The sequence below is a fragment of the Vulpes vulpes genome, chromosome 4 (assembly GCF_048418805.1).
Source record: "Vulpes vulpes isolate BD-2025 chromosome 4, VulVul3, whole genome shotgun sequence".
NCBI lineage: Eukaryota > Metazoa > Chordata > Mammalia > Carnivora > Canidae > Vulpes > Vulpes vulpes.
Genome location: NC_132783.1, coordinates 41,440,480 through 41,452,746, shown reverse-complemented (window position 1 = coordinate 41,452,746; position 12,267 = coordinate 41,440,480). Strand labels below are relative to the sequence as shown.

Below are 12,267 nucleotides of genomic sequence, written 5' to 3'. Positions count from 1 at the left end.
TGGAGTGTCTGCCTTTGGCTCAGGATGTGATCCCGGGTTCGGTTTGTGGATTGAGTCCCACATCAGGCTCCCCACAGGAAGCATGCTTCTCCCTCTGCCTGTGTCTCTGTCTCTCTCTTTGTGGGTCTCTCATGAATAAATAAAATCTTTAAAAAGAGAGAGATAACAGGAGTAATTCTTGTTTTCCTTTGACCTCAGTATTTTTTTCAGATATGAATTTGTTTTTATTATCTTAAACATTAAGAATATGTGAAAATCATTGAGGAAGCTGAGTTTAGGGCAAAATGAAACAAATGACCATAAGATACTAAAAAATGCAAAAGTTTGGAAACCACCATTATAAGGACTCCCCATTACAAAATACATTACAGTCACAAAATATAAAAAACTCAGTTGATATAGGGAATTGATTATACTGAATCTAAATTAAATTTTAAACATCATTTAAATTGATTTAATTCAAATAAAATTCACACAGTCACTAGTGACTAATAAACTGAACTTTAATGACTCATATTCAGGAAGAAATGTTTAGTTTCATATTCAAAATTTTAAATTAGAGCAGTGTTACTGAAATATTTTCAGGTATCAGGGTCTCTAGAACTCATAGCGCTTTTTGCAAACCACCTAAAACAGTGATTAAACTTCAAAATGATTAAATAACTCTTTGCAAAATCAGACCCCTCTTTACACTAGATTTTATTATACCTGAGGAAAAAATATCGATGGGAATGTGGAAGAATAAACCATTCTTTGAATTTAGTAGAAAAACTCAGTTCAAGTTACCTCGCTAAATAATTCAGAAGCCCTAGAGAGTTAAGAACAGCCACATTGACACATGCAATTTAAATTGCATCTTTTTATGCCCTTTTAACATTTAAAAGTGTAGCAGCACCTAATAACCTCAATTACCAGCCGTTTCTGATTTGTTTTGGTCTTCTGCCTTTATTTTGGTTTTCTTTTGTTTTTTTTTTTTAATTGAAATTCAATTAATTAACATACAACGTATCACTAGTTTCAGAGGTAGAGTTTAGTGATTCCTCAGTCTTCTATAAGACTGTCTTCTGCTTTAAGAAAACAGAAGCCAAACAGCTTTTGGCTCAATGGAATAGCAATCTCAAGTCACCAGGGCCTTAAAGATAACAGAACTCCTATACTGACATACCATGCTCTTGCTTGCTGATTTCATCCAGTTAGGTCTGCACATAACTGGACTGAGCATTCAAAATCCTCCTTCATCAGTTTCCCTGACTTTGTGGGGTTCCCATCCCACAAGCCTATTACACAGTCTTGTATAGTGTGGTAAATCTCCCATCCCCCCACCCCAACCAATGTGCAGGCAAGAGTACATGTACTCCAGGTCTTTTCCATGCCAAATAAACAAAGTGCCAGGCAAACAACAAATATCTGACCAGCTTTTCACTGATTTGTTGACATCAATGAGATGTCCGAGGTTTTATTCAATGCTCCTTTCTTGTGAATAGTTCCTTCCGCTGAAAAAGCATTTTTCTTTACCTTATAAAACTTTATGCTTCGTTTGCATTCCAGTTTATTTTCAACTTTTATCAAGGTATGTCATGGTATGTCATGGCCTTCAATGAGAAAATGTGCAGTGATAGACAGCCCAGTGATATGAGAGAACCCAAGACCTGACCTCAGCACAGCTGGAGTTCTGAGAGTGAGCATACAGGCCATAAGAGGAGTACAAAGCAGCAGGCTCAATTCTTTTATTTATTTTTTTAATTTTTTTTATTATTATTATTATTTATGTATTTATGATAGTCACAGAGAGAGAGAGAGGCAGAGACACAGGCAGAGGGAGAAGCAGGCTCCATGCACCGGGAGCCTGATGTGGGATTCGATCCCGGGTCTCCAGGATCGCGCCCTGGGCCAAAGGCAGGCACCGAACCGCTGTGCCACCCAGGGATCCCGGCCCAATTCTTTTAGAAGGAACACTCAGCTCAAGGAAACTTAGAGCTTGCTCTGGCTTTCTTTCTTTTTCTTTCCAAAATATGTTTTAAAGTATCTATCTACCTCCTTCCTGCTACATATTATAAATTTTCACCACAAATCAGTTTGTATATATTTTTCATGCTTAAAATTTTAATGTGCCACAAAAATTTTTTAAATGAGTCTCTGAAAAGTATATCTTTTTATTCAAATTATAAACCCAACTTTTATCACAAAGAGGAGGCTCAAAAATGAAAACCAAGAATCACATCTCTTAACTTACCATATATAGGGGAAAACGTGAAGTAGTTCAGGTGACAAATGTTATAGGCTTCAATTCTGACATCTTTCCAGATGCCCTGGGTAGGAAAGGATGGCCCCCAGTCCCAACTAAAGGAACTCTGCTCCTATAATTTCAAAGGGAAAAAAGAAGATAGATCCTGATTACCACGAAATTTAAACACTATGAAAGATCTGTTCTTTAAAAATATTATATACATATATATCGGTTTGCTAGGGCTGTCATAACAAAATACTACAGACTGGATGGCTTAAACAACAGAAATTTATTGTATTACAGTTCCAGAGGCTGGCAAGTCCAAGATCAAGGTGTTGACAGATTCGGTTTCCCCGAAGCCTCTCTCCTGGGCTTCCAGATAGCCACCTGCTCCCTGTGCCTTCAAATAGTCTTTTTCTGTGCACACACACATATACATTTCCTCTTCTTATAAGGACATCATTCATACTTGACTATGTCCCACCCTAAAGGTCCCATTTTAATCTAATCACATCTTTAAAGACCTTATCTCCAAACCAGGTTATATTTTTAGCTACTGAGGATCAGGACTTCAACATAAAAATTCAGGGGGTGACACACAATTCAGTCCATAATAGTCTTTGTGTTATATGCGTGTTTCCCATATAGAGAATCTAAAATGGCCTACAACGATCCCCTCCTGGAATTTATGCCCTGTGTAATCCCTCTCCTCCAATATGGATTAAACCTAGTGAATCATTTCTAACCAAGAGAATACAGGAGAGGTGATATCATTTCCAAAATTAAGTTATAAAAAACAGCACCTTCTGTTCTGGGTGCTCTCTCACGCTCTCTCCTGGCCATGAGGGAAGCCAGCTGCTATGCTGTGAGGCAGCTCTGTGGAGAGGCCCACAAGACTAAGCAGGCTAGAAGCCAATCTGAGGCTTATCAGCCAATCGTGATAACCACACGAGTGAGCTTAGGCACAGATGCTTCAGGCTTAGTAGAGCCATAAGATTACCACAGCCCTGGTCCATACTTGACTGTAACCTCATGACTGGCCTTGAGTCAGAGGTACCTGGCTATACCACACTCAGATTCCTGACAGAGAAAAACTAGGATAATAAATGTTACTTTAAACTGATAAGTTCTAGGATCCCTGGGTGGCTCAGCGGTTTGGCGCCTGCCTTTGGCCCAGGGTGCGATCCTGGAAACTCCCCACATCGGGCTCCTGGTGCCTATGTCTCTGCCTCTCTCTCTCTCTCTCTCTGTGACTATCATAAATAAGTAAAAATTAAAAAAAAAATTTTTTTAACTGATAAGTTCTGGCATAACTTGTTATACAGCAAATAGATAACTAATACAATAACTACAAACCTATGCAACATAGTTAAATTTGGCAGAAATGTTTTCAGAACATAAAATCTGATTATGTACATTTATTCTTCAAAAGCATCTGACAGCACAGCCCGGGTGGCTCAGCGGTTTAGTGCCGCCTTCAGCCAGGGCCTGGTCCTGGAGACTCAGGATCAGTTCCACGTCAGGCTCCCTGCATGGAGCCTGCTTCTCCCTCTGCCTGTGTCTCTGCCTCTCTCTCTCTCTCTCTCTCTCTCTCTCTCTCTCTCTCTCTCTCTCCCCCTGTGTCCCTCATGAATAAACAAAATCTTAAAAAAAAAAAAAAGTATCTGACATTGATGCAATACAATAGTTACTCTTTAAACTTCTCCAAAATATCTCTGAATTTACCACTGTATTTAACTGTAATAACTATAAAGAATATTCTATTTAAGTGTAATAACCATAAAGAATGAGAAAACATTTAAAAATAAAGATAATTAACATTCTGAGGCTATGAGCTCAGCTTTTAAAAAAGAATATGCACCACAGGAAGTACTAAGACCTTTCTGAATGGAGCATTTGTAGAATAGAGCCCGAGGAATCACCCAAATCATTCTCATGTAAGTATTATTTCCTAAGATCTGTATTTACCTGCAATAAAGATAAATTAGTTTCCATTACAGAGAAAAGCAAAGAATTAAAATCACTTCACACCAGTCACATTTGTCTAAATTCACCACTTCAGTATCAGATTCTCATGTTTGGAATGAAAACCATCTTGGGGCTATTTATTGAGGAGTTTGTAAGTTTAGGTATATAATTCCTTTATTAAGACAGGGATAAGGAGGAAGGCAAAAATATCCAACATCTCATAAAGCAGACTATTTTCCCCATCAAAGCCTACAAATCACTCTTATTCATACAACTTCTCCAAATGAAAGTTTTCACTTATTAAAAAAAAGATTTGTGAAGTGCTCTTTATATTTCAGGCTGGGAGTACATCAACCTACAAAACAGACAATCCTGTTTATAGTGCTCACAGTATGGCAAGAAATTTAGGTATTGAATAAATAATCACAAATGCAAAAGACACCGACAGGGAACAATACAATGGGGGAGAGGAGAAAAAGGTGTCAAGACAGGTATCCCTGAATAATAGTGACTTTTATAAGGAGATCTAAAGGATGAGTACCACTTATCCAGTGTGTTTAAAGGATAAGGAAGTAAAAGCATCCCTTTCAGAAGGAACAGCACATGCAAAGGCCTTGAGGTATAAGAGTATGACACAGTTCAGGAGATGAAGAGGGAGCAATGGGAAGAAATAGGGAGAAGACCAGAGAAGTGGGCATGAGCCCAACCAAACCAAGACCTTTAGCCTAAAGGCAATGAGAGACTTTTGAAGAGCTTTTTTTTTTTTTAATTTTTTTTTAGGATGTATCCCTTTTTTTAAAAAATAAATTTTATTTATTTATTCATGAGAGACACACAGAGAGAAAGGCAGAGACACAGGCAGAGGGAGAAGCAGGCTCCATGCAGGGAGCCCGACGTGGGACTCGATACCAGGTCTCCAGGATCATGCCCTGGACTGAAGGTGGCACTAAACCGCTGAGCCACTGGGGCTGCCCTTTGAGGAGCTTTAAGAAGGAGAGGGCTCTAACAATTTTTGTCTGAAAACATCACTCTGGCCGATCTATGGAAAATTTATTGGAGGAAGGCAAATAAGGTTGCAGGATCCTAGTTAGATGGCCAACGTAATGTTTCATGCAAGAAATGATGATGGATTAAACTCAAGCATGGTATCAGGCATAGAGCATGGGAAGATCACAGAACTATTAAAGAGGTAATGTCCACATGCTCAAAATGACTTAGTAATGGTTGGAGGGAAAAGAGAGAGAGAGGGAGTTATCAAAAATAGCTCTTTCTCTACCTCTCTCTCTCTCTCTCTCTCTGTGTGTGTGTGTGTGTGTCTCATGAATAAATAAATAAAATCTTTAAAAAAAAAAAAAAGCTCTTTGGCTTCTGGCTTGAGCAACTATTCTGGATGGCACTCCATTCAATGATACAGGGAACCCTGGGAGAAGGGTTTAAATCCAACTATAGTTTTGGACATCCTGAGCTGTAAGTCCCTGTGAATCATGAATCAGGCAAGTGAAGATGCCAAGTAGGCAATCCAGTATAAGGTCTGGAATTGAAGAGAAGTCCGGACTGAAAATACAGTATTAGAAGTCATTAGAAATTTGGTTATTGAAGAAGTGAAGCTAAATGAGATAGCCTAGAGAGGATATAAAATGAGAGGAGTAAAGTGTCTAGAACAGAGAGGAGGGTGAATAATACAACTTCTAAAAGGGGTAGGTTGATCTGGATAAAGAAACTTAGAAGGAATGTCCAGAGATATCAGTGGAAAACAAGGGGGATGGCGGAGAACATTGCTAAGAGGGTAGCAGAAGTGATGTGTCCTACCATCCAGGCTGGACAGAAAAGGTAAGAGACAAGAGGGGACTTATATTGACATCTCTACTCCACTAAATTCATATAATCAGTTATACACTTAGACATCCGTAACTACAGAAATAAGTCCCCAAAATAAATAATAACACTACCCTACATTTTGAATAGCTAGCTATATAGTACTTTATTGTATGCAAAGTGCATTTACATTATTATTTCACTGTATGCTCCTATCAACACAGTCAAAAAGAGAAAGGATTAGCTCCATATGTAAATGATGGACTTGCCTAAGATCATTCTGGTCACAAAGCCAGAATTCAGATCTAAGATGCCTGACTTGCTCTCCAATTTAGGTCTCTTTCCATTGGACCATGTTGGTCTAGCCAGAAACATCAAGATACAATTCATTGCTCTGGCAAGTTTGCCCCAGGGTTAGCGTTCCACTCATCCTGAGAAGAGAACATTTGGGTCTGATTCTTGGTTTCAGATAGAACTCTGTTTCATTTAAATAACCTGAAAGTGTGTGAGGTTTTTTTTAAAGATTTTTTATTTATTCATTAGAGAGAGAGAAAGAGAGAGTGCAAGCAGTCAGGAGGATCAGAGGGAGAGGGAGTTGGGATCATGACCCAAGCCAAATGCAGGCACTTAACTGACCCACCCAGGTGCCCCAAAAGCATTTTTTAAATGCCACAAGCTGAATGAGGGATAGAGGATTATTACACATGAATATATGCATAACATTATATATTTTTACTGATGACCTAAAAAGGTAACATTAGGACTTAGAAAGTCTTCATTTTGATCAAAGATTAAAGATAGAAGAGGAGAGAGAAAACATGCAAACTCTAATATTCAAACCACTGTGCCATTTGAAGCCCAAGGCCAAAAACAAAAGATGAATTTTAAACAGAAGAATAAGTACACAGTATTTCACAGAATACCTGAATGATCAGTTACAGACTGTTCCTTTATAGTACTATGAACAAATGGTTATAATGAGACTCTGACACAAATTTAGTTAGGCTGACTAAAAGAAGAGGGGGTATAATTTTGACCTTACTACTTCTATTATGTAAACATAATTTAATGATAAATCTATCCAGCCTGAAGAGAGCCACTTACCTTAAATAATCAGCATTTATCAACTGAGGCTTTAGCTAACAAGTACTGGAAAAATATTCTAAGTATCTTCTTTTTTTTTTCTTTTTAGGTTTTTATTTATTATGAGAGACAGAGAGAGAGAGAGAGGCAGAGGGAGAAGCAGGCTCCACGCAGGGAGCCCGATGTGGGACTCGATTCCAGGACTCCAGGATCATGCCCGGGCCGAAGGCAGGCACTAAACCGCTGAGCCACCCAGGGATCCCCTCTAAGTATCTTCATAATGAAACCAATGATTACATTTGCTGTTACAACTAAGTGCCAGTTTCTAAAAAAAATTTAAAATAGAATTACCATATACTCCAGTATCCCACTTCTTGGTATATATGCAAAATAATTGAAGGCAGGATCTCAAAGAGATATTGGTACATCCATACACAGCAACATTATTCACAACAGCCAAAAGGTGGAAGCAACCCAAATAAATGTCCATTGACAGACAAATGAATATACAAAATGTGGCATGCACAAAAATGGAATATTATTCAGACTTAAAAAGGAAGGAAATTCAGATACATGCTACAATATGAAGAACATTATGCTAAGTAAAATAAGCCAGGCACAAGACAAATATGCATAATTCCGCTTATCTGAGGTATCTAGAGTAGTCAAACTCATAGAAACAGAAATAGCAGTGGTTTCCAGGGGCTGGGAGGAGGGGAAAATAGAAAGTTGTTGTTTTAATGGGTATGGAGTTTCAGTTTTACAACATGAAAAGTTATTGAGATTGGTTTCACAACAACATGAATGTACTTAATACTAGTAAACCACACTCTTAAAGATGATTAAGATGGCAAAATTATGTGCTATCATATTTTACCACAATTAAAAAAATTTTTTTAAGATTTGTTTGTTTGTTTATGATAGAGAGAGAGAGAGAGAGAGAGGTAGAGACACAGGAGGAGGGAGAAGCAGGCTCTACACAGGGAGCCTGACGCGGGACTCGATCCTGGGACTCCAGGATCATGCCCTGGGCCGAAGGCAGGCGCTAAACCGCTGAGCCACCCAGGGATCCCTAAAAAACTTTTAAATAAAAATAAAATTAAAAAATTAATGCCACATAGAATACTAATCCAACCACATACTGGAATAAACTCAAGTCATTTAGATTCAGATGAAACTTAAAGAAAAATAATCATCGGGCAGCCCCGGTGGCTCAGTGGTTTAGCGCTGCCTTCAGACCAGGGCCTGATCCTGGAGACCTGGGATCGAGTCCCTCATCGGGCTCCCTGCATGGAGCCTGCTTCTCCCTCTGCCTGTGTCTCTGCCTCTCTCTCTCTCTCTCTGTGTCTCTCATGAATTAATAAATAAAATCTTTAAAAGAAAAGAAAAATAATCATTTTATGGATTTTTTTATTCATTTTTGTTAGATTTTATGTGAGCCTAGCAATAAAATATAAGAGTACATCAGCAAATATATTAATTTTGCAGAAAGCTTCCTATTAATGAGAATCACTAATAAATATAAACTGTACAGTCTGGTGAAAAGTTTGATAAACCTAAATGTTAAAAAAATAATTTACAGGGGTGCCTGGGTGGCTTAGTCAGCTAAGCATCTGACTTTGGCTCAGGTTACAATCTCAGGGTCCAGGGATGGAGCCCCCACCTTGAGTTCCTCACTCAGTGGGGAGTCAGCTTGTCCCTCTGCCCTTCCCCCAGCTCCTCCTCTCTTTTTCTCTCTCTGAAATAAATTAATAAACTCTTAAAAAATAATTTGTAAGATTACATTATCAGTCACCTATTTTTCTTCTTTTTCTGTTGTTACTTAAGTTCTGAAGTATGTTTCAGGAAGGAAATCAAGGGAGACAAAGATTCTCCACAAAAATTCATATAATCTTCTGGTTCTGATTTCAAGTTTTCCATCCCATGAAGCAGTCAGGAAGAGACACCCAACTTCTGAAATAAGATTGGTGCTGTCAAACAAGCATTTCACATGCCAGCACATCCCATTATCAAAGCTAATGCCCCCTCCATTTGCAACACCATTACCTTTCGAATAAAGTTGACATGACACTGGCCCTTCTGTACAAGCGGAGGGCAGTCTGGAGGCACGGAGTAGCTAGTGTGAGCTTTGCTCTGCTGGGCTGCATACAACACTGGTGACTGGAAACGCAGCTCAAGGGAGTTCACATTGCTAACCACACTGGTAATATCAAAACTCTGCATTAAAGGAAAGAACAGATATAGCAATAGACTCATGTGCAAAATTTTAGATACAGACATATAAAAATGTATGAGAGATGCATAATATAATTGAAATCTTTAGGGTTAAGCTTTTTGTAGAAGAAAGCACTTCACTGAAATAGTATAACTTAGGAGTACCTGGGTGACTCAGTCAGTTAAGTGCCTGCCTTTGGTTTAGGTCATGATTTTACACTGAGCTCCCCACTCAGCGGGAAGCTTGCTTCTCCCTCTCCCTCCACCTGCTGCTCCCCCTGCTTGTTCTGTCTCTCAAATAAATAAATAAAATCTTAAAAAAAAAAAGTATAACTTAGTTGCGTGCATAAAGTTACAGCTGAGCACATTCTCCTACCCAAAAGTAGATTTCTAGGTTTCTCCTTCTATTTGTATGAACAGATGATGGTCCTAGGCAAAGAGAGCAAAGAAGAAAGTATCTTTAGCCCTGGAATGTCTGCTCTGGCTATTTACATTTGGTCTTGAACTTGCCAAGGAGTTTCCTAGAGGCTTTGTGACAACCTGACTCTCTGGTATGAACAGCATGTAATTCTAAGTCATTAGTTATTTTGGTTTCAAAAGTATATTCTTGAATGAAGATCAGGATATGACATCTTAATGGTATTACTCCAGAAAGGAGGGAACATTTTCTTTTTTAATAATTTGTCAATTGGCATTTTACATGAAACTGAATCACCAAACGAGAGAGAGGGGAACAGCATTTACTGAACACTTAGCATGTGCCAAGAACTGTGTGTCAAATATTTTATATAATTAGCTTATTAAATCCTCCCAACTCCATAGGGTCTGTGGTGTTTTCATCATTCTACAATGAGGCAACTAAGAATGAAAGTAACTTACCCAGTGCTTCAAAGAGCTAGTAGCTGCCTGCGCGGGCAATTATGCAATTACCTTTCTCTACTCACAACAATTAACACACAAACACATATAAGTAGGTTTTAATCTGATGTCATTGTATACTTACATATCTTTTGAACATGTTGTCTGTTTTCCCAATAGGAACATTATTTAGCAAGACTTTTGCAACTGTATCAACGCCCTCAAAAATCAAATTCACTTTTTGCCAATTCCTTAAAAAAAGAAAAGATTTTTAAAACAAGATGTATAAAACTTTAGCTTAAAAAAAAAACTTTAGCTTAGATAAATCTTCATTAGTTAAAAACTAAAGGAATAAATATTTCACAGAAAATACACATTCTTAAAAAAAAAGAAAATACACATTCTTAAAAAGCAGTTTCCAATGAAATTTTCAAAAGCATTGGTTTAATACATTTTATTTAAATTCATTTAATTAACATATAGTGTATTATTAGTTTCAGAAGTAGAATTTAGTGATTCATCAGTTGCATATAACACCTAGCGCTCATTAATTACATCACATGCCCTCCTTAATGCCCATCACCCAGTTACCCCATCCCCCCACCCCCCACCCCTCCAGCAACCCTCACTTTGTTTCCTATAGTTAAGAATCTCTTACAGTTTGTCTCCCTTCTGATTTCATCTTATTTTCTTCCCTCCCTTTACCTATGATCCTATTTTGTTTCTTAGATTCCACATATGAGTGAAATTATATGGTAATTGTCTTTCTCTAATTGATTTATTTCGCTTAGCATAATACCCTTGTTATATTGCCTGATCTAGCTTATCTTTCTTAATAATATTTCAATTGCCAAGGAGAGATAGATGGGGGGGATGGGATACTTGGGTGATAGGCATTAAGGAGGGCATGTGATGTGATGAGCACTGGGTATTACACACAACTGATGAATTACTGAAAACTATATCGGAAACTAATGAAGTTGTTGGCAAACTGAATTTAAACTAAAAAAAGAATAATATTTCAATTGCCATAAAATCATAAGCACAGCTTATAATTTTGAAACATACTGACCTTCTAGGACTTTACAAAGTTCTTATGATAATTAAGTTAAATAGTAGACCTAAAATATTTTCACAAAATATTACATTTACTGACACTATCTAAAAGAACACATTAGCCAACCAACAAGTATTCATGAGCGAATATTACGTGCCCAGCACTCTGCTAAGCCCTACTGGGAACTAAAACACTCTTTGAATTTAAGTAATCTGCAGTCTAGTTGCCATTCAAGCCTAAAACACAGGAAATGAAAAAAAAAAAACCCTCTCAATCTCTTCTACTTTATAATATTAATATAGTCTTGTTGGACAGTCTACCAGTGCTATCTAGAGCTTATGTTACAAGGGAAGACTTCAAGCAACAAGAATTTAAGGACAAATATAATAAATAAAATGTGGTATATCCATGCAATAAAACATTACTTAGCAATAAAAAGAAATGAAGTGGTGAATGTGACAACATGGATGAACTTTGAAAACATTATACGCTAAGTGAAAGAAGCCAGTCACAAAGGACCACAGATTGTATGATTCCATTTAAGTGAGATTCCCAGAAGAGATAAATCCATAAAAAAATGAATCAGTGGTTGCCTAGTGCTGGGATAGAGATGAGGGGATGGGGATGTTGAGAACAGCTAATGGGTATGGCTTTCTCTCTGAAGTGAGGTTAGCGATGGTGGCACAACTCTTTGAATATACTAAAAACTACTGAATTGCATACTTTAAAAGAATGAATTGTACAGTGTGTGAATTAGGTCTCAATAAAGTTTTTTTTTTAATGAGTAGAAATGTCTAAGTAGAAGGTAGACCCCCAAAGAAAAGAAAATTCAAAATAAGGAAGTGCTAACAGCATTAGTACATTAAGATAATAGGCTAGATTCAGGTGCAGAGGCTGCACTAGGGAGCTACAGGGAGGAATCTGGTCAAGTCAGCAGGGTAGGAGGGGCTGCAGGAAGTGGCACAGGAATAGGCAAGATTAGGCAGCATTTTCAGACAATCAGAGAGGATTAAACTGGTTTTGTCAATTAAAATGAAGACACTGT

The 12,267-nt window shown here is 37.8% G+C and overlaps 1 protein-coding gene across 1 annotated transcript in view; it reads right to left on the bottom strand.

Moving 5' to 3' along the window:
- The window catches only part of MANBA (mannosidase beta), a 115,166-nt gene that overhangs the window by 85,759 nt on the left and 17,140 nt on the right, over positions 1 to 12,267 (bottom strand). Inside the window, exons 3-5 of the mRNA XM_025983820.2 lie at positions 10,311 to 10,416; positions 9,140 to 9,310; positions 2,234 to 2,357 (exon numbers count right to left, since the gene is read on the bottom strand). Coding sequence (XP_025839605.2) covers positions 2,234 to 2,357; positions 9,140 to 9,310; positions 10,311 to 10,416 — 401 coding nt within the window. The remainder of the gene's footprint in view (positions 1 to 2,233; positions 2,358 to 9,139; positions 9,311 to 10,310; positions 10,417 to 12,267) is intronic.